This window comes from Chrysochloris asiatica, unplaced genomic scaffold, assembly GCF_000296735.1.
Source record: "Chrysochloris asiatica unplaced genomic scaffold, ChrAsi1.0 scaffold00004, whole genome shotgun sequence".
In the NCBI taxonomy this organism is placed as follows: domain Eukaryota; kingdom Metazoa; phylum Chordata; class Mammalia; order Afrosoricida; family Chrysochloridae; genus Chrysochloris; species Chrysochloris asiatica.
The window spans coordinates 34,450,408-34,471,549 of NW_006408522.1; the positions used below are offsets into that span (position 1 = coordinate 34,450,408).

Genomic DNA, 21,142 nt, shown 5'->3' on the forward strand with positions numbered 1-21,142 from the left:
ACCCTCAGCCTGACTTCCTCCAGCTGTTGCTGTCGCCGCCAGGGGAGGAGGATCATGATCCAAAGGAACCAGAGCAGTTGCAAAAACTGTTTAACTGGTGGTCTGAGCTTTGAAACTACAGGTAATTTAAGAGAACATTTCAAGAAATGGGGCACACTCATAGATTGTGTGGTGATCAGAGATTCCCCAGACAAAACAAACCAGGGGTTTTGGTTTTGTGACTTACTCTTGCATTGGAGGTGGATGCAACAATGTGCCTGACCGCACAAGGTTGATGGGCGTGTAGTGGAACCATAGATAGCTGTTTCTAGACAAGATTCTGAAAGCCTGGTGCCCATCTAACAGTGAAGAAAATTTTTCTTCATGGAATTAAAGACACAGAAGAATATAATTTGAGAGACTACTTTAAAAAGTATGACAAGATTGAAACAGAGTGGAAAAAAGAGATGATTTGCTTCTGTAACTTTTGATGATCATGATACAGTTGATAAAATAGTTGTTTAGAAATACCACACTATTGAATGGGCATAACTGTGAAGTGAAAAGGGCGCTTTCTAAGCAAGAGATGCAGTCTGCTAAATCACAGAGGTCATGGAGGTGTATCTGGCAACTTTATGGGTTGTGGAGGGAACTTTGGCTGTGGTGGAAACTTCAGTGGAAGAGCAAACTACGGCAGTGCAGGGGCTGTCAGCAAAGGTAGTGATGGTGCAGGTGATCCTGGTTATAGTAGTAGAGGGGGCTATGGTGGTGGTGGACCAGGATATAGAAACTAAGGTGGTGGATACGGTGGTGGTGGTGGAGAATGTGATGGTTATAATGAAGGAGGAAATTTTGGCAGTGGTAACTATGATGGTGGTGGGAACTATATTGATTTTGGAAATTATAGTAGACAACAGCAATCAAATTATGGAACAAAAAAAGGGGGTAGTTTTGGTGGAAGAAGCTTGGGCAGTCCTTATGGATCTGGTGGTGGAAGCAGAAAGGAGCTAGCTACAGTTCTTAGCAGGAGAGAGATCGAGGAGTTTTCAGGAAAGCTTCAGGTTACTATAAGGCAGTCATCCCAAATGCATTAGAGGAACTGTAAAAATCTTGCCACTGAAGGTACGATGATACATAGTCAGAAAAGTTACTGCAGCTTCAACATGAAACCCTTCCTGTTCAGGACTATCATAGCCACAGTTTGCAAAAAGTGCAGCTAATATTAATGCAATGTAGTGCCAATTAGATGTACATTCCTGAGGTCTTTTATCTGTTGTAGCTTTTTCTTTTCATTACATCAGGTATATTGCCCTGTAAATTGTGGTATTGGTACCAGGAATAAAAAATTAAGGGTTTTTAAACTTTTCAGCATTTGTGTAGTTCAGGGTTTTTACATTTTAGTACAGAAACTTTGACAAAATGCAGTTTTGAAGGTGTTTCCTTGTAAGTTAACAAGTAAAGATCATTGTTAATCATTATTTTTTATGAATTTAGCTAACATAGGCTTTAAAGAAACACCTGCTGACTTGCAGTTTAAATGGGGAATTTATTTCTCCCCATTTCCAAACCATGAAATGAATGGGAACTGATATGTGAAGAGACTAAATATTTGTATGTTTGCTTGCACTGTGTGTTTTAGATAACAACTAGGATTGGATATTTCAATTAGTATATTTGTGAATTTAATAGCATTAAGATTTACCTTCAATGATAAAAATCTCAAAATTCCTATTTCGTTTTTTTGTGCATTTTCGATTTAAAAACTGCAATTAGATTTGATTTAGTGTGTTAGCTTTGTTAAGAGTCCTAGCTGTTTTTAAAAAACAGTACATTTACTTTGGTCACATTTGAACTGCTGCCATAATTTTATTTGGGTGTAAAGAATTTTTGCTGCCCTCAGCTTAAATTTTGGAATGGAGCAGTGGATATTTACACTTTCTTCCTACTTTAAAAATTATTCTTAAAAAACTTCAAAATACAGGCCTGCTGTACCCAAGCAAATTAGTGGCTACCTTTTAAAAGAAAAAAAAATTTTGAAGCACAAGGGGCTTATTAAATCTTCAGTTCTTTCCCTTGGTTTAATTTTTTTAAATTGATATAAACCCTCAGAGCAAGAGACTAAAAATCATGCATTGTTGAACCGTTTACTGGCTGGTATGCTTTCCTGTTTGCACTCTCTGCATCTAACTGGATGGAATCAAGGCTAGTCGAGGTGTGATCCAAAATAACTCACTACAGCAGCAATGTAGCACAGCTGCTTAGTACAAGTGTCTCACCTCCCAAAGACCTGAATTCAAATTCGGATAATCTGAGCCCTTAGTCTCATATAAATTTACCCAAACACTGTTATTCCACATATGTTTTAACCTAAATCATATGGATGTGAGTTACCATTTTGCTTGGAAGACCATGGGTTGAGGAGTTTTAGATAATGACCTTTAGATAAGGTCATATATATAAAAACCAATGTCTGTTTTACACCAGTTAGCACTTAATAATTTTATTTGAGCCCAAAAATATGTGCCCTGCTGTTCTTTTTCCTTTGACAGTTGAACACCGAATTCAGAGATTCCTTTAAGTGTAGTACTAAGCAAAACAAGCAATAAAAAGGGGAATGAGGTGTGCTTAGTGTTTGAGTATGTTCTCTCGTTGCTCTAATGCTACGCCCTCTGTGCATTAATACTTGGATGCATGCAATGCCAGCATGAAAATTGGTCTTCACAGATCCTACAGTTTTTCAGAACACACTCATACATAAACTAATAAATGTAGCAGATAATATTCCATTTGTTAATGGGCATATGTGAATTAGCAGTGTAGAAAATAGGCTAATATTAGAAAATGGCTAAGTCCTTATTAACTTCAAGTATGTTTTTATAACTGGGCACTGTCAATGTTTATAACATATACCTGGTTACTTGGTCAAAATAATGCTTGGGAAGCATTTTATTGAAATTGAACTAAGTTGTCAAAACAAACAAATTTATATGTAAGTAAACAAATGAGCTGATTTCAATAAAAATGAATGACAGTAACAAATGGGACTCAAAGCCAAAATACTTGAATGTACATTCTGAATGATCGAAGTCTGAGAAACAATGAACTATAAAATTGCTCAATGAAGAAACCTATAAGAAAGATTGGAACCCATATCTAAACAGTTAAAATATGACAGATAACGAACCTTGAGATTCAATAGGAAATCAAAGCAGTTTCACAAACAATGACCTCATTACCAAAACTCTATACTAATAATTTCTTACATTTTTGTTTATGAGAACAAGCAAAAGATTACAACCTTCAACTTATTAACTAATTTCCAAATCACTTCTTTAAAAAAAGACCTATGGGAATTTAAAGCATGTCACTAAATCTAAAAATACCTAATAGGTTAAATATCAATAAGCAAAATAGTTGCTGAAGGGTACTTATTTCTCTTACAGTTCTCAAAAGTTTTGTACTCTTTTTCACATTAATTTCACTGAGTAGATTAAAAGAACCACTTACTTTACTTAGCTGCATTACAATACGAAATTAGCAATTAGGTTATTCTGATTTCAAATTCATTAACTTTTAACCCAGCAAGAGAAAAAATTTAGTTTTAACTTAAAAGTTCATGTTGTTGTTGTTAAGTGCTGTAGAGTCGGTTCCGACCCATAGCAACCCTGTACAGGGTTTCCGAGGGTATAAATCTTTACGGGAGTAGAAAGCCTCATCTTTCTCCCGCAGAGTGGCTGGTAGTTTCGAACCGCTGACCTTAAGGTTCACAGCCCGATTCGTAACCACTACGCTACCAAAGCTCCTTAAAAGTTCTTAAGCATATATAAATTATTCTAGGTCCTACTCAATAAAATACACACCTTTATTTCTCTTTTAATCAGCTTAGGTATAATAAGAGCATAATGTCAATATTACATGGGAGTTGTGCTGACTCATAAGTGAATTTTACTAGGAAAGAGTTGCTAGATGAGCAGGAGGTACAATTTTTAACTTCAACAAGATAAAAGATAGTTTGGTTACAGCATAGGCAGAAGTCTTCTCAACTCTCTCTTTTAATTAAAAAGCAAAAAAAAAAGAGTAGAACACCAGTATTTGGGGCTCCCTCTCCTCAGAGATGTGTTCCCCTAGCTTCGTGTAGCTCTCAGTATATGGCAGGTTGTGCTTCCTCTCTTGTGCCCACCTTAGTTAACTACTCTGACTCAGAGCTCAACTCCTATTTGCATTTCTCAGTATCCTCAGTCAATATTTCCATTCTACTATTTTGAGTATTTTGAACATCTCTGGAGAGAACTTCCAGCCCCACTACACTAATTATCAGAGTTGTTTAAATTATCTCAAGTACAAGTTACTGTTTTTATTAGTATTCTGGCTACAAAACAACATAGGTTTTCAGTGATGCTTCTTAATTATAATTCATGTTTTTAGTGTTCATTTTTGCAACAAGCAAAGGTTTTCAGAAACGCATGTGTCATGTTATAGCAGAAACACCTACACTATTAGCCTAATACATCTATAAGCCTATCACAAGCACAAAGTTATATAAATAGCTGTACAGTAAAGCAGCTAATAACATCTAGGCCTTACCTGGTCTCTGGCTCACTGGTGGACTCCCATTAATTCCCGAGAGTATAATAGGAACAGAGCCCAGAGATGAAGTTGGTGTGGTCACCATGGAGGAAGATGCAGCTGTGGTCACCACGACTATGGAGGTGGAGGCAGTGGAAGCAACAGGAAGAGTTATGGTTGGAGAAGATGCTACCAAAGACTTAGGAAAAGCAATTGAAGCCACAGGGGTAGTTATCCCAGTAGTTTTGGCAAGGTTCCCAGTGGCTGTAGACTGGGTAGGTGTTATAGGGGTGCTGGTATTAGTTTCAGAGACCTCAACAGCCCCTGCAGTGGTGGCACCAGAAGAGTAAGTAGTTTCTTTAGTTCCCATGTCAGAAATAGCAGTCATAGGTGTCACAGAAGGAACATTTTCTAAAATCACTTGAGGGGTGGTAGTAGTGACAGCAGCAGTCACAGGGCTGCACACCTGAACTGGCTCAGAAGAAACCACAGGTGTGACGACCATTACTGGAGAAGGTTTGATACTGAACTTCTGTGGCCCTGTCAGGGGTTGGGGTGTGCTAACTCCAGGTATCTTCTGCTGCAGGGCTCCAACTTTACTCATCACAAACTGTGTGAACACACCACCAGGAGAGGGTCGAGCCGCTGCAAATAAAAATTTGCAGGTCAAAAATCTTCAGTTCTCATATTTTATCCTCGTAGTGAATGTGTCTATCAACATTTATTGTGCACCACTGGGTCAATTTCTTACAGGTACTAGCTACCTGCATTATGTGTGCCAATTTCTACCCACAGAAATGAAACCATTTCCCTCAACCCCAACCAAACCCTTATAATTCTAACGAGAAAGGGATTAAAATGGGTGTTCTTACAAAAATTTCTTTGGCTATGCAATATTAAAAAATTGCTAGGACACTAAAAGGCAATATAGCAGCAAACAACTTTATCACCTAAAACAGATGAAAGAAAGTAAAGGGGAGAGGATTTTTTTCCCTAACGCAAAAACTTAGATTTGTTTATACCACCTCCTCCTGCCCCAGCACCTCCACCTCTTTATTATTAACCTCTTCTAAGACAGTTAAGCTTTACATATTCCTAAAATGTATACATTTTTTAAGAGTGGAGGGTTGTTGTTGCTGTTGCTAAGTGCCATCAAGTCAATTCCGACCCATAGCGACCCTGTATAGGGTTTCCAAGGGGCAGCTGGTGAGCTTGAACCACCGACCTTGCAGTTCAAACGATTTTGCAGTCTGCCGCATTAGCCCACAGCGCCACGCCAGGACTCAAGAGTGGAGGGTACGACTGCATTAAAAAATCACTAGTTGAATATACTTTAAAAAAAAAAAAGTAAAATGGATTCCTTTTCAGGCATACAGTGTCTATCTTGGATCTTCATCTACCTCCAGCATTCAACCAGAGATTTCAATTTTCTATTAGAGGAATAAGAATCTAGTAATTTGCACCTTTACTTAACATTCCCATGTAGATTTGAAACAACAAAAAGAAGAGTTCAATAAACCAACTGTGAAGACAATCTGAATGCTAAAATACAAACACTTCAACAAGGAGGTGATTTATTACACACTCTAGTATTCAAGTAGTTAAGGGAAAAAAAAGATTTTTATTCACAGATCAAGTATGAACAGAATATATTGCCCAAAGTATGTTTTACAAGAGCCTTTTACTTTAAACCTACAAGTTTAAAGAACATATAAATTAACTGGTTCCAGAATACCAATCCTCATAGGAAAAATACTAGACTATGTAAAGTATTTAAAATATTTTGTCCTTTTTAAAAACAAATTAAAACCTAAGTCTTTTCTTCATTAATAAAGCCAATCTAAAAGCCTGGAAAATAACAGCTGTAAAAACAAGTAGAATTCTATTTATCCAGCATCATAAACCATTAAAAGTATTATAAAAATTAAAAAAAAAAAAACTTGGAAGGCTCGAAGATTAAAAATAACAGATGCTGTATTTCTCTTAGCTTTATATCTGTACTCATTGATTCAGTACTGAATTACAAACCTTTCCAAAATATCTGTACATTTCAACTTACCAATCGGCCTTTTTGCTGGGACAAACGCCTTCAGATTCTTCCCAGGGCGATTTGATGTAGTGCTGGAGGATGATGTCATTTTGGAATTGGATGTTGAAGGCAACAGGGTACGTGGTTTCCTGGATGCAGCCACCTTGGCATTGGATGCTACCTTGGAGATGACAGTACTGAGGGTTGAGAGGTCCAGGACTGAGGGTCGCAACCTGCCTGTGATATAAGCAGCTAGCCTATTGGCTGGATGCAATGCCCCCATCTGTCCCAATAGCAACTTAGCCTGCGGGTAACTCTTACCATTAACCTGAAACAAGTGGCAAAGAGAAATTTTGTAAAGATAAAATTCTCTTGCTAACTCCTCTCCCTTGACAAGGGTTTCTTTCATTTTTTACAAGGTTTCAAAAGTCTAATTTTCAGATTTCAAAGGGAAAAAGAAATTAACTTTTTCCATTCAGGATAATCTGAATAATTAGGAGACTGGGGGGAAGGGGGCAAGGCAGGATATACTGCCAACTAATATTCTGAACTAATTTAATTTCATTTAGATAGTCAGGCACAGATAATCTTAAAATTAAGTGTTTCTATATCACATATATGAAAGATGTCATCACATCCAACTGTTTTAGTTGTCACAATAAGTCATGCTGGTTACACTACTAACAATCATCAGCAAACATGAATAACTGTGTTCTGAAGAATCTCTCTGGCAAGACCAGAGAAGCTTAATGAAGCCCTCTCAAAAATGGACTTTTCATGTACTCTTCATATTAGAAAAATATATGATAAATCCAGTTTTAAGTTATAAGACAACCACTGTTAATAATAACCTAAGCAATAAAATCATTTCAGTTTTCGATTTTCAAAGGACTCAATTTTGAAGATACTGTCTTTCTCTCTTGGACAGATCTTGGGCAGGGGGAAAATATAGTAGAAATGCATTCTAATTCAAATAGTAGTCACTAAACTGTCAGGAGAAAGTGAACCAGCAAATAAGGTCAAGATTGACTCTAGTGCCTGAATTGATTAGACTGTCCCATCTTAGACAATAGCATAGTTATAAAGAAAAATAAACAAAAACCTACTAAAGTTTTTTACTCATGTTCCCTAGGTCATACTGATGGTGACTCTAGATAAGACATACTTTTCTGTGCCTCCTTGTTCTCACTTAAAAAAAATGGAGGATCACTAAATAAATAAGGAATTGTTGAGAATAACAGCTAAAGCAAATCATGAGACAAAATTACTCTTTGCTACTTAAGTAAAATTACGATTGTTCCTAGAAGTATCAGTAATGTATTTGCCTCGAGTTTGATACAAAGAGCCTGATAACTGTATCCTAAAGTAAACTACACGATAGTTTTTTAAACAATATGGCCAGATGTCCCTAACTTGCCTTCCTTAGGACTTGCTCTGAAGACTTCCCCAAAATTAGTATTACACTGGCCTGAATGCTTGTGCAAGTTCAAATTCTATGTTAGCTTTGTGAGTATTCGAACAGAAGAGAACACAAAATTTCTATTCCCACATTTCAGAGAGTCTAGTCTTGTTACACATGATCTCAGTAAAAGTCTCGGTTTTCAAAGTACCAATCAATAAATGGGTAAAGCAGAAAATGCAGTTCTCCTCATAATTAAGAGTTTAAGAAGTACCAATAAAAATCACTGCATAGCACTAGTAATGGTAAGTAATCAATCATAATATTAATGGAGAGGTTTTTAACTTGGAAAAGCAGCCAAGCTAATAAAGTCAACTGACTAAGACAACAATGTCAAACACTTCCACACATATGTTACCATAATATAAAAGTACATTTAACAGTATTAAGCAAAAAGAAAAAGTTTCAGACTATGACTTGCAGTTCAATTCAGAAACTTTGCATTCCAAATGATTTTCTACACGCCAGTGTAATTTTACTAATATAATCTGCCTAAGTTTCTAAATAGCAATAATGTATTTATTCTAAATCAAAGGTTAGCAAATTCCACATAAAGAAAAACTAATTATGAAATCAGAAATTAATAAGACAATGTAACAATCTCATATTTGAAAAGCACCTTATTAAAATTTCCCCCCAAGTCTTGAATATGTATTGCCTATCCTAACGTTAATTTCACCTTCCCCTTATTACCTATCCCTAACATGCTATATATGGATTAAAAAAAAAAAGTTTTAAGAAAAACAATTTTCTGAGAAAACAACAAAGAAAATTATAAGCTAATATGGGGTACCACATGATATCAAGCTCACTAGGGACTGTGAAAACTAAAAATATCACCTAAGTAAAAAAAAGATGCTATACCCAGATTAAAGGTAATTCTCACCTGGATAAGTCCAGATGTGCTTGAACTGGGTTTACGTTTATAGGCCACAAGCTTCCCTGCAGGAGAAAGCCCTGCATAAAAAGGCAGACCTTTGCCTCCATGCAATCTTTCCCTCACTGAATCCAAGGCAACTGTCTGCACAGAAGTGAGATCATCCATTTTCCCAGGGGATAATGGACCATCAGGAGTCTCTGATTCAGATTTCTCAGCCATATCATCTTGGTCTTGACATGATGGCATAGAGATTTTCACACGAGAAGAATAAACAGGAGGGTTCTTCTCACCCCGGCTCTTTCGCTGAGAAGCCAACTCAATGATGAAGCTGCCCACCTTAAGAGATTGTGGCATGTTGCTATTGATGTGCTGGGATAAGATGCTCAAAATCTTGTTCCGATCCTCCTCCCAGTTGCAGTCTGAGATGATCTCTATCAGTTTGGTGGGACCGCCAGGTGACTTCTGATGCATATAGGAGGTAGAAGAAGATTCCCCTTCATTGCAGGAAGACTTCCAGCTCTTTTCTGATAAAGAATTGAGAAGTATTTCTGCATTACATAATTGAACTTCACTTTGAAAGACTTTTATCTGACCAGAAAACTGTCAGGAACAAATACATGACAGTTCCTCAGTGTCCCATTCCCATGTACTTTTAGTGATAGTCCAATATACAATGTAACACAATTTGGGTATTTTTAAGAAAGGAAGATCTTAGAGAATTAAACTACACTAGTATTAACAATCCTCAACTGGATCTTAGAGAATTAAACTACATTAGTATTAACAATCCTCAACTGGATCTTAGAGAATTAAACTACATTAGTATTAACAATCCTCTGACTGGACTCTAATAATATAAGGAGTCTTTCAAGATTGCACTAAAATAAGATGCCATCTTGCAAACAAAGTATGACCATAACCAAGCTTAAGCTTGTTTGGTACAATTTAGTATTATTCTGCTGTCAACATATGCAAAGCAGTGACACTATAAGATGTTTTAGAACACATGAATGGTAGAGTCAATCCTAAAGACAAGGAAGAGTACTGGTTAAAAAAAGAAAATATACTGTATTTCTACAGCAAATACTTCCACAATATGAGGAGGCTTCAAAAAGCTCATGGAAAATGGAATTGAAAGATAATTTCCTCTGGAGATGATTGATCAAATTCGACAATGTATGTCAATCACTCATCTTACAAATGTATTTGCATACATGGCAACATGTTAACTAGATATCTATTTTACTAGATACCCAGATTTCTACAACAGAGCTTCCCAACCAATGTGTTACAGGAATGCCAAGATACATATCCTTTCAGTCCTCAGGGGTCCACCAACTGTCTGTCAGTTTGTCCTACTATATGATGACTTGTCTGTTGCTGTGATGCTGGAAGTTATGCCTCCATTATTTTAAATACCAGCAGGGTCACCCATGGTGGACAGATTTCAGCAGACATTCTGGACAGACTAAGAGAGGTGGATAACTTTTTGATGGTTTAACCATCAAAAACCTTATGAATAACCAAACCCTGTCAACATATGTAGTACTGTAAGATGAGGGGAAAGCTGCCATCTCAGAGTAGAGTTGACCTTAATGACGTGGATGGAGTTAAGCTCTCAGGACCTTCATTTGCTGATGGGGCACAACTCAAAAGGACAAGACACAGTTGCAAACAACCATTAAAAATTGGAACATGGAAAGTTGTTGTTAAGTGCCATCGAGTCGATTCCAACCCATAGTGACCTTGTATAAGGTTTCTAAGGAGCAGCTGGTGCCCTTGAACCACCGACCTTGCAAATCAAACGATTTTGCAGTCTGGCGCATTAGCCCACAGCACCACTTCAGGAATGTACAACACATGAATCTAGGAAAACTGAAAATGTAAAAAATGAAGTTGAATGCATAAAGATTGATGTTCTAGGCACTAGTGAGCTGAAATTGACTGATGTTGGTTATTCTGAATTAGACAAATGCCAGGAATGACAAATTGAAGAGTAATGTCGTCACATTCATTATCAAAAAGAACATTTCCAGATCTGTTTTATAGTCTGTGACAGAATAATATCCATATGCCTATAAAGTAGAACAGTTAATACTACTATTCAAATTTATATACCAACTGTTAAGCCAGTGATGATGAAATTGAAGCATCATACTAACTTCTTCATTCTGAAGTTGATCAAACATGCAATCAAGATGCACCGATTATTATTAGTGATTGGAATGCGAAAGTCAGAAACAAAGAGGAAGAAATCTATAAATGGAAAGCATGACCTTAGTGACAGAAATGATGCGAGAGATCACATGATAGAATTTTATAAGACCAATGACTTATTCACTGCAAATATCTTTTTTTCAACAACATAAAAGGCAAGTACACCTGGATCTCACTAGATGAAATAGACAGGAATCAAAGTGACTACATCTGTGCAAAGAGACAGTGGAAAGGCTCAGTATCGTCAGCCAAAACAAGACCGGGGACAGACTGTGGAACAGGCTACCAACCACTCACATGCAGTTCAGGCTGAAGAAAATTAAAACACGTCCATGAGAACCAAAACTAAGACAATGAGTATACCCCACCTGAATTTAGAGAACAGACTTTTTTTTTCCCCCCTTGAGAAAATATCAAAGAAAAACTTTAATTTCAAAGGAAAGCACACCATTCTGTGTTCAGCCTTATTATCTTTTTAGGTTCACAGCAAGCAGTCTGGCTGTGAGTTAAACACTGTCCAGTGGCCAAAAAGACGGCCCTTTCTATCAAAGCTCTGCACATCAAAAAAAGAAAGTCACACCTGAATCGTGACTACACCCACAAAAATAATTCCATTTCAATGCTGAATGAGTTCAACTATTGCTATGACCCTGGATTTAAGGAAACAAGGGTGCTCAGTCATCGCTGTCCTCCTCATGTATGTCAACAATCACTGCAGAACCATCGCTGTTCAGCATCACCATGTCTGCAGTTTTCAGATGCTGAATGTTAATACATAAATGTTTCACTTTGGGCAATGAAAAGAGTCTTTCCAAAGGCACATAAAACACATTTCCAATGCAGAACGGCTTGGGAGTCTTCCCCAGGTTGGTACTGAATTGGGTGAGGACCAGCTGCAAGTATTGAAAGGGGGCCTCTGTGATGCCGGTGTCTTCTGGCAAATCCCGGCAGTCCCCGTCATCCTACAACTTCAGACTTTCCAGAAGATCCCTCCTCATGCTGTAGACTTGGGAAATCACTTCACTCACCACTGCATATTGGTGATACTTTTTTTTGCTGCAAACTTGGGTATGTGGTGGTACAAACAATTCAATACATGTTATCAAGTCAAATCCAAGCAAACTGTAGTCTCTCTCCACAGCAGAGCCATGATACAACGTAACAGTCAAGGTCCTTTCCCTGGGTTTCAGATAGTCGCCAATGAGGGGAGACAACTTATACTTTTCCGTTGCAATTTATCCTTGTTGGTATCGACTCCAACAAGCAGTTCAATGCACTTGTGGAATTTTAGCAACCATAAGAGCGAAGGATCACCACAACCTAAGTCTGAAACCTTCTTGGGTTCATGTTGGCTCACTAAATCTTGAACGAACTGGCACTGCTGTTTGTATAGCGGAGGCTTAAACTTAATTACTGTCCTGGTAACGTCTTCAAAATTCTCATCAACCACATTTTGACACTGTAGGTTGTTTTTGTCCATTAGGAACTAAATCCTGTTGGAAGCAAACACGCAGCTGTATCCTTCAAGCACGTTCAGTAAACATGTGCAAGAGGAAAAGCAAGGTGCAGCCAAGTAGATCAACCACTCTCTGAGCCAGCAGACAAAGCATTTAACTCATGCCTGTGTCTGCCGCCCACGCACGCGTAGCCTCACTATGTAACGTTACCCATCTACTCAAGAACAGATCTGATGCATTAGACACTAGTGACTGAAGACCAAAAGAGCTGTGGGATGACAGCAAGAACATCACACAGGAAAAAAGGAAAAGGTTGTTAAAAAGTCAGGAAGCCCCTCCGAGACTGAAACTCAAAGGGAACACATGATGAGCAGGCATGTGAGCTTGTTGGCAACCACTTGTTGGTCTACTGGTGAGTGGAAGAGGGGGAAAGGCAGCAATGAAGAAATGGGCTGAGTTCAACTGCAGTCCATTGACTCTCGTTGACCTGGAGATGAGAGAGAGGAGAAGAAGGGCTGGTTGGTCCAAAATGTGATGAGACCTGGGGACTCCTAAGCCCATGGACAATGACATAGCTACGGAGGGCTATAGCTGAGAGTGAAGCATCCAGCTGATATGAAGTAAGGGAAGATGCACAAGAACACCCAAACTTACAGATAGTACCCATTTGACCTAGCCTCAATGGTTTGATAATCAGAACTCAACCACATGAAGATTAAAAACAACAACAACAACACAATTTTCATAAAGGAAACGAGTATAAATTGCTACAATTTGATGAACCTGACAAATATTTATGGATGTAATAGCTCAAAATACCAACAAAGAAGGACGGAGTCTTCACAACAAGTATCAATGCTATTCCCTCTGTATATATAGGGTAGATAGGGATGGGCAACTTAGACATTGGCTACCTAAAATGAGGGGGCGATAAAGGCAGGAAGTTGTCTGGCTTACAGGTTTTCAAGAGGCAGTTTAGTTTAAGAGTGTGCAGGGAAGATAGAGCCCCACTGAATAGTATTCATCTTGTCTAGACGGATCTGGTGAAGAGATGGGGATAAGATTCTCATGATTCAATAGTAATTGTTATCATGACTAATTCCAAGTGTCACAACTCTAAAGGTAGAAGGTCTGTAACAACAGGGGAGTAGCTAATTTTATAGTCCAGAAACACAGAACCCTAGGACCATCAAGGGAGAACAGCACAAGCAGAATGCGGGACCCTATCCAGAGAACCAGCAACACCAGAGATAAGGGCATGGAGAGAGGGAGTAGCTGAGGACTCTACACTCATGGAAAGAGAGGGAATGGATGCTGGTGGCCAGGAGGCACACTTGCAGAATGTGCCTTTGGTTATTTAAAATATTATACATTCCTAATACATAACAATTTATTACATGTTTTGTGCACATTATTATATGTTTTTGTGTACATTCCACCACCACCCCCCAAAAAAAACAGAGGGAATGGAAGCAAATACTGTTGAATGATGATGCATGGAGGATACTGTAATCATTACAATGAAACAATGGTGTAAAGCCAATGTTCTCCCATGTAAACTATTAGTTGACAATAAAAACTTAAAAGTCAGGAAAGAAGACCAAAATGGATGTCAAAACACTTTGAAACTTGTTCTTGAGCATAGAAAAGCTACAGCAACTGGAAGAACTAACGAAGTAAAACAGCTAAACAGAAAAATTCAGAGGGAACCTCAAGAAGAGAAAGCAAAGTATTATAATGAAATGTGCAAACACTTGCAGTTAAAAAACCAGAAGGGAAGAAGAACATAATCAGTCAGCATTAATCAAGCTGAAAGAACTAAAGAAAAAATTCAATTCAAGGTTGTAATATTGAAGGATTCTATGGGCAAAATACAAAATGATATATGAGACATCAAAAGAAGGCAAAAGGAACACACAGAGTCACTGTACCAAAAAGAATTGGGCAATTTTGACAGAGGAACCATATGATCATATACTGATGGTACTGAAGGCACTGGTGAAAATAAGACTCTCTCATTTATGTTAAGAAATTTGGAAGACAGTTACCTGGTCAACCAACCGGAAAAGATATGTTATTTGTGCCCATTCCAAAGAAAGGTGACCAAACGGAATGCAGAAATCTCTAACAGTATCATTAATACCACATGTAAATAAAATTTTCCTGAAAATAATTTAAAAATGATTGCAGCACTCTATCAACAAGGAGCTGACAGGCATTTAAGCATTGCTGACATCAAATGGATTTTGGCTAAAAGTAGAGAATACCAGAAAGATGTTTACTTGTGCTTTACTGACTATGGAAAGGCTTGCGATTGTGTGGATCATGACAAACTATGGGTAACACTGAGAAGAATGGGTGTTCTAGAACATGTAATTGTGCTTATGAAGAACCTGTCCATAGACCAAAAGACAGGTGTTCAGAAAGAACAAGGGGATACTGATTGCCTTAAAATCAGGAAAAGCGTGTGCTAGGGCTGTATCCTTTCACCATACTTATTCAATCTTTACGAAGAGCAAATAATCTGAAAAGCTGGATTATATGAAGAATGTGGCATAAAATTAGAGGAAGGCTCATTAACACCCTATGATATGCAGATGATACAATCATGTTAGCTGGAAACAAGAGGACTCAAATTACTACCTTTTGAAGATCAAAGACTAGTCTTCAGGTGACTGCACCTCAATGCAAAGTTGGTACTCACAACAAGATCAATAAATATGACAAATAGAGAAAAGAATGAAGTTGTCAAAAACTTCAATTTGCCTACAATCAATACTCACAGCAGAGCTTAAGGAATGAAAGCCAAGATATAGATCCTGTCAATTCTCAGGCGCCACCCATTGGGATGATAATGCTCTCAGAAAAGCTTCTTTCATCCTAGTAGTCTCCTTCACTTATCTTAGTATACTACAGAATTATTATTTTCTATGTGCACCATGACATTTAAAAAAAAAAAAAAAAAAGAAAGGTGGAAAGCACTGCTGCTTACGTGTCAGAAGTCTTTACAAGCAAACCAAATTGACAAGAGCGTCTGCTAAATAAATCAGTGATACTCCTTTCTCACTCTGCATTTCTCCACTGGCACCAGCTACTAAAACCTGAAGTAAAATTACAATAAACATTGATGCCAATATTGCCAGGTTTAAGAGGTTTTTGTTTTTTAAAAAAGCACCAACTTACCTAATGTCTCTGGAGTGTTATACAGACCAACTAATGAGGGAGAAAACTTTAATCTATTGTCTCTGCTTTTAGTAAATGTTAGAGAAACAGGGAAAACAGACATAGCCTGAATTAGTGGTTTGAGTTTTCCTTCAGTATTGTAACCTAGACCTATATGGATATTATCAAATTATAAAATCAAGCTTTCGTTCTGACCTTGTGACTTATCAGAATCATTCTCCAGGTCACTGGTGACTTGTTTCAAGGGCTGCTGCTCAGAATCAGGTTCCTAAACAAGAGAAAAACACAAAAATACTTCAGTTCAGCATATATTAATATTTGAGACTTGGACAACACAAGTATTATATTTCTTAAACCCACTGACATAATGTCAATTCTGACTCTTAGCAATCTTATTAGACATTTGCACATACAGCTGCGGTAGTCTTATTCAGTAATGTTCTAAGTTACCAAGAAAAGGATTTACACCTGACTTGATAGTGCCTTTCAGTAAAAAACACAAAATGTTTGATGCTTACCAGATCAAACAACCTTCAGCTATTTAGAAAATTCACCAATGTGGAAAGATGAAAAACCTAATAATTACCGATTAACTGATTTAACTAAGATAGAAATGTTTACTTTCAAGAGAAAAGAATAGTCTCAAATCAATTTAACTGTAAGGAATATAGAGCTCTACAGTAGATATGTAGAAAAATAGATATATTGATATTTAGGTGAAATCAGCCTTCTTTACTCCATTAAGAATTACTGTAAATTATTCTTAAGAGTATAATGTAAATTCTAAAACTATTAAACAGGCAACTGAAGATAAGAGAGAATGATGCAACAAGAAATTCACCTTTGCACTAGAGTCCTCAGGACTAGAATGGCACGAGCCCTGCTGCTGGTATGAAGGGGATGGGGATGGCTGTCTCTGCTCTTTGTTTCGTTCATACACTCGAACTCGGGCACAAGTCATCATACTTTCAAAGTACAAGTACACTGGATCTTTGTCCTCTTCACGAATCTGTAAATATTATACAATAAGACATTCTATACATTGGGGAAAATCCCTAAACAAAAGGATGTTTCATCTTTGTTTCTGTTATATAACACTTGGCATTTTTAAAAACAAAGGTAAGGTTAAATACTATGCATACAGTCTGCATATGCTGAATTAGGAGCAGTCAGGAAGGATGCTGGTTCTCTATTAAGAAATTTCGTATCATATCAGAAAACAAAATGACTTAATTTCAGAGTTTCATTCGGTTCAACCCCTTAACTGATATTTTTTTATTTCCACCCCAAAGATATATTTTAACAAGATCTCCAGGGAATATGTACACATAAGGCTTATTTATACAGTATACACACACACACACAAACACATTCTCATATATATATGTATGTATAGGAATCAACCAAAAATCTAGTTAGAACCCATCATCTTTATAAGTATTTGTAACTTACAAGAGAAAATGAAGCTCAAAGCTTACCACAGGATTAGGTCTAGGAGTATATGGTTTTGCAGGTTTAATTCCAGTGAGCAGTTTGTTCTTCACAGTAGTAGATAGAACTTCTGGCGGAGGCAACAACAATGGTTTCATAGGCTCAATGACAGAGGGAGTTGGAACATAAACTGGCTCTGGATCTACTTCACCTTCTACTTTCACCCATAATGGGTAATGGCGAATGGGCTGTTCAGGCTCTGTTTCACATATAGCTTAACAAAAGGAAGGATAAAATTTTAGGTCCTTTTGTCAATAAAAGTTCAATGCTGAGGTATTGCCAAAATAAAATATGGTCCCTCAACAGAAAGTAATAATGAATTAAAACAATAGAATAGTTACAGATAAAACAAAGTTAGTGTCCTCACAGAGCTTATAATCTACTAAGAAAGAACAAATTAACAAATACCTAAAATGAGGTCATAAATCATGTGTAGAAAAACATAGCAGAATATAAGGGAATGAAGAATTAACAAGAAATGCTATTATATTTAACATGGTCTGAGAAGACCTTATTGAAAAGATACCACTGTATACCACATTTCAAATACTAACTGAACTGCTCTCCAAGCACTTGATAGGATTTAACTCATTTGACTGTTACAATAGCCCCAAAATAAATATTACTATTCTCATTTTATAGAAGCTAAGATCCAGGAGAGCAATGTAATAAGTATAAGAACTAGAGTCAAACCCAAGGGAGCCAGCTGAAGAGACCAAGGCATAATTGTTGCCTTCTGAAGATAAATCAGCATAAAGACAGGAGCACCTTCAGCAACTTAAGAGATGGATGTTTTAATTGTGTACATCCTATCCTCTCACAATGTCCAAAGTAGTTACATCATAAATGATGATAGACTTAAACAAAAGACCTACAGAATTGCCATGCTAACAATTCAGCACACTATAGTCCTCCTACTCCAATTTTACTGTGAAATATCCATACACAAAAGTACAGATTATCATATATGTACTGCTGAATAGTTTACACCCATATAAACACTACATAAAGAAACAGAATACTGCCATCATACCAATAAGTTCTTGCGTATCAACAACCTTACTTGTTCCACAAAAGACAATCATTTAAATGACAGCCACTTCCTTGCATTTCTAACACCAAAGTTTAATTTTGTCTGCTACTGAAATTTATGTAAATGGAATTATAACAATGTATTTTTTTACTTTATCTCACTCAAGGTTATATTTAAGAATATTCATGCTGTTTGCACATAGCTGTAATTCATTTGCTTTCTTCATACCATTGTTTAGCCATTCTACTGTTACTGTATTTTTCAGAGTTGTGTTCAAATTTAAGCTACTGTGAATCATGATGCCATAAGTAATTTTGTACAGACTGCTGTTGTTAAATGCCATCAAGCTGATTCTGGTAAAATACATAACTAGAGTTCTGCAGATTATTTAGGGTGAAGCTGCTAGACCAAGAGTTTATGAATCTAAATTTAGTCGCTAAGTGAAACTTGTGAGAGCCAAACTGGAAAGGACTCCTTGTTTTTCCAGATCTCACAAGTTTTCTGCTTTGACAGGGTATATACTCTTACCACTGTTTTACAGTTTGTCTAACTGGAAAATAATTGCAGTTTCTTTCTTTGGTAGGTTTCTGCTTTAAAGAGGTTGAAGTTTTCAAAGGTTTCACTGTGGTATTCAAACCAAAATATGAATGCAATTCTTTTTATTTAAAAAATTATTTGTTTTGGTTTTTAACATAAAATTATTTAAACCAATTTCTAAATTTACCGAAACAACTCTTTGTCTCCTTTAACTTTTCCATATTCCTTCAAAGCCTTCATATTAGATAAAAACTTGTATATAACTTAAAAGCCCAGGCTCTTTTAATGGCAGGTATTTATCATCTTCACAACTGTCTTTATATTGTGAGTCCACAATTTCTTACAGGTTTGTATCACCCATTTCTGTGGCAATTTCTTTGTTGAACCTATTTCTAAAATACGACCATAAATGTCATGTATTGTGTTTTGAATTGACATGATGTCTTGGGTTGTGTCGCTGGACTTCAAATCACAAGGATGGCAGTTCAAACCCACGAGCTGCTCCTGGGAAACCCTATACAGGGTCACTGTGAATCAGAACTGACTCAACAACACTTAACAACAACAATCAGGCTCAACAGTTTTCATTTTGTATACTACCATCATTGCCAAATAAGAAACTGTAGCTCTTAAAACATTTTCTTACATCTTATACTGCAAGTGATTCCATGGTTTTTTGGAGTTTATTTGAGCTCTGAAGCCAAACATTAGACACTAAGAGAATCTATTAACTTTTCAAAGTTCTGTCATTTCCTTTGCCTTTGTTTGCTGGATAGATCTTTAAACAGGAAAACTTCTAGCAGAGACCTGAAGAAAACACTCATATACAGACACTGATTTCTGCATCATTTTCATTCCTTCCTTTCATGATATTTATGTTTAATGCTACTCATTTATTTTTCAACTATTTATCCTTTTTAGAAATAAATGAGTAGATCTGCATTTTGTCTCATTTGAACTTAATTAAAACTTCCTTGATGGTGCTTTTCTCTTTAGTTATCATTTTGACATGTTAAATTTTTCCTTCAGAGATAAATTTTTCACTCTTATCTATAGCTGTGAAGGAATAAGCTTTTTTTAAAAAGGAAGTTATTGTTGTTAAGTGCTGTTGAGTCAGTTACGACCCATAATGACCTTATATAGGGTTTTCAAGGCCCAGCTGGTGTGCTTGAACCACTGACCTTGCAGTTCTAACGACTTTGCAGACTGACGCATTAGCCTACGGTGCTACACCAGGACTCCAAATAAGGAAGTAAGGTCTTATAAAAATTAAGTAATTTGGGGACCCTGTCCAGAGAAGCAGCTACAACAGAGATGGAGGCAGAGATGTTGACATGGAGAGAGAGAGCAGCTGAGGACTCTTGATTCATGGAAAGAGAGAGATTGAGTGCTGGCAGCCAGGAGGCAGACTTGTAGAATATATCCAAATGTGCCCCCTGTTGCCCTCAATCACTGGGTGCGTGGCTCAAACCAACACCAGAAGGTCTTCTCTTCTTGTGAATTTACACTTTTGTAAAAATATTACATGTTATACTGATCATCTGTATGCTTTCCAAGTAGCATCTGGGCAAAAGGAAAATAAACAATGAAAGATGACAACTGGATGAAACTTCAAAGTCACTCTGAAGTCCAAATAAGAGATTAACAAAAATTTAACACATACAAAAATAGCCATTCTCAGAGTAAATGTTCATTTTAAAAAGGCACATATGCCATATAAAAAGCACACTGAAAGATCGTAAGAATTTCTTAAAATACGGACAAGTAAGTAGATCAGGATTAAAATAGTTATTACTGTTTTAAAAGAAGCATAATTTCACAAAAAACTAAGACTACACTCTTGTTTTATATCATATCAATACTCACTATATTCCAGTTTCTTTCTCTTCTTTTTCTCTTTCAATAGTTCCTCTTCCTCCCTGACTTTGTCCTCTCCTTCTTCCCTTGACTCCTCTCCCAAAGTTTCATAAAATAATGGATCTTGAGGAGCAGCTTTCCTCTGAAAATGCTTAGTTTTGGATCCCCCTTTAACCAGTACAACTTTTCTTTTCAAACAAGTGCAGCCAAACATGCAGTCTGGTCGGCGGCAGTGAGCAGGCTGGCGTTTCTCCAAAGCTAGACTGGAGCATACACAACCCAGTCGACAGAAGTCATTGTTGCATGGAGGAGCTCGTTTTCTTATGATTGTGTGGATAGGTTTAGTTTTGAGAGATGCCTAAAATAAAAGTAGAAAATTGTAATTCTACTAAATTGCCCATATATATGATTGTTGTTGTTGTTAAGTGCCATCAAGTCAGTTCCAACCCATAGC

At 37.0% G+C, this 21,142-nt stretch overlaps 1 protein-coding gene across 2 annotated transcripts in view; it reads right to left on the reverse strand.

Moving 5' to 3' along the window:
- Window positions 1–21,142, reverse strand: part of MGA (MGA, MAX dimerization protein) — a 97,252-nt gene that overhangs the window by 32,766 nt on the left and 43,344 nt on the right. Inside the window, exons 8-14 of one of the 2 annotated variants that reach the window (XM_006831748.1) lie at window positions 20,698–21,046; window positions 17,249–17,475; window positions 16,612–16,779; window positions 15,966–16,038; window positions 8,920–9,437; window positions 6,605–6,755; window positions 4,564–5,190 (exon numbers count right to left, since the gene is read on the reverse strand). In XM_006831748.1, coding sequence (XP_006831811.1) covers window positions 4,564–5,190; window positions 6,605–6,755; window positions 8,920–9,437; window positions 15,966–16,038; window positions 16,612–16,779; window positions 17,249–17,475; window positions 20,698–21,046 — 2,113 coding nt within the window. The remainder of the gene's footprint in view (window positions 1–4,563; window positions 5,191–6,604; window positions 6,756–8,919; window positions 9,438–15,965; window positions 16,039–16,611; window positions 16,780–17,248; window positions 17,476–20,697; window positions 21,047–21,142) is intronic. The other variant, XM_006831749.1, reaches the window with a different exon arrangement.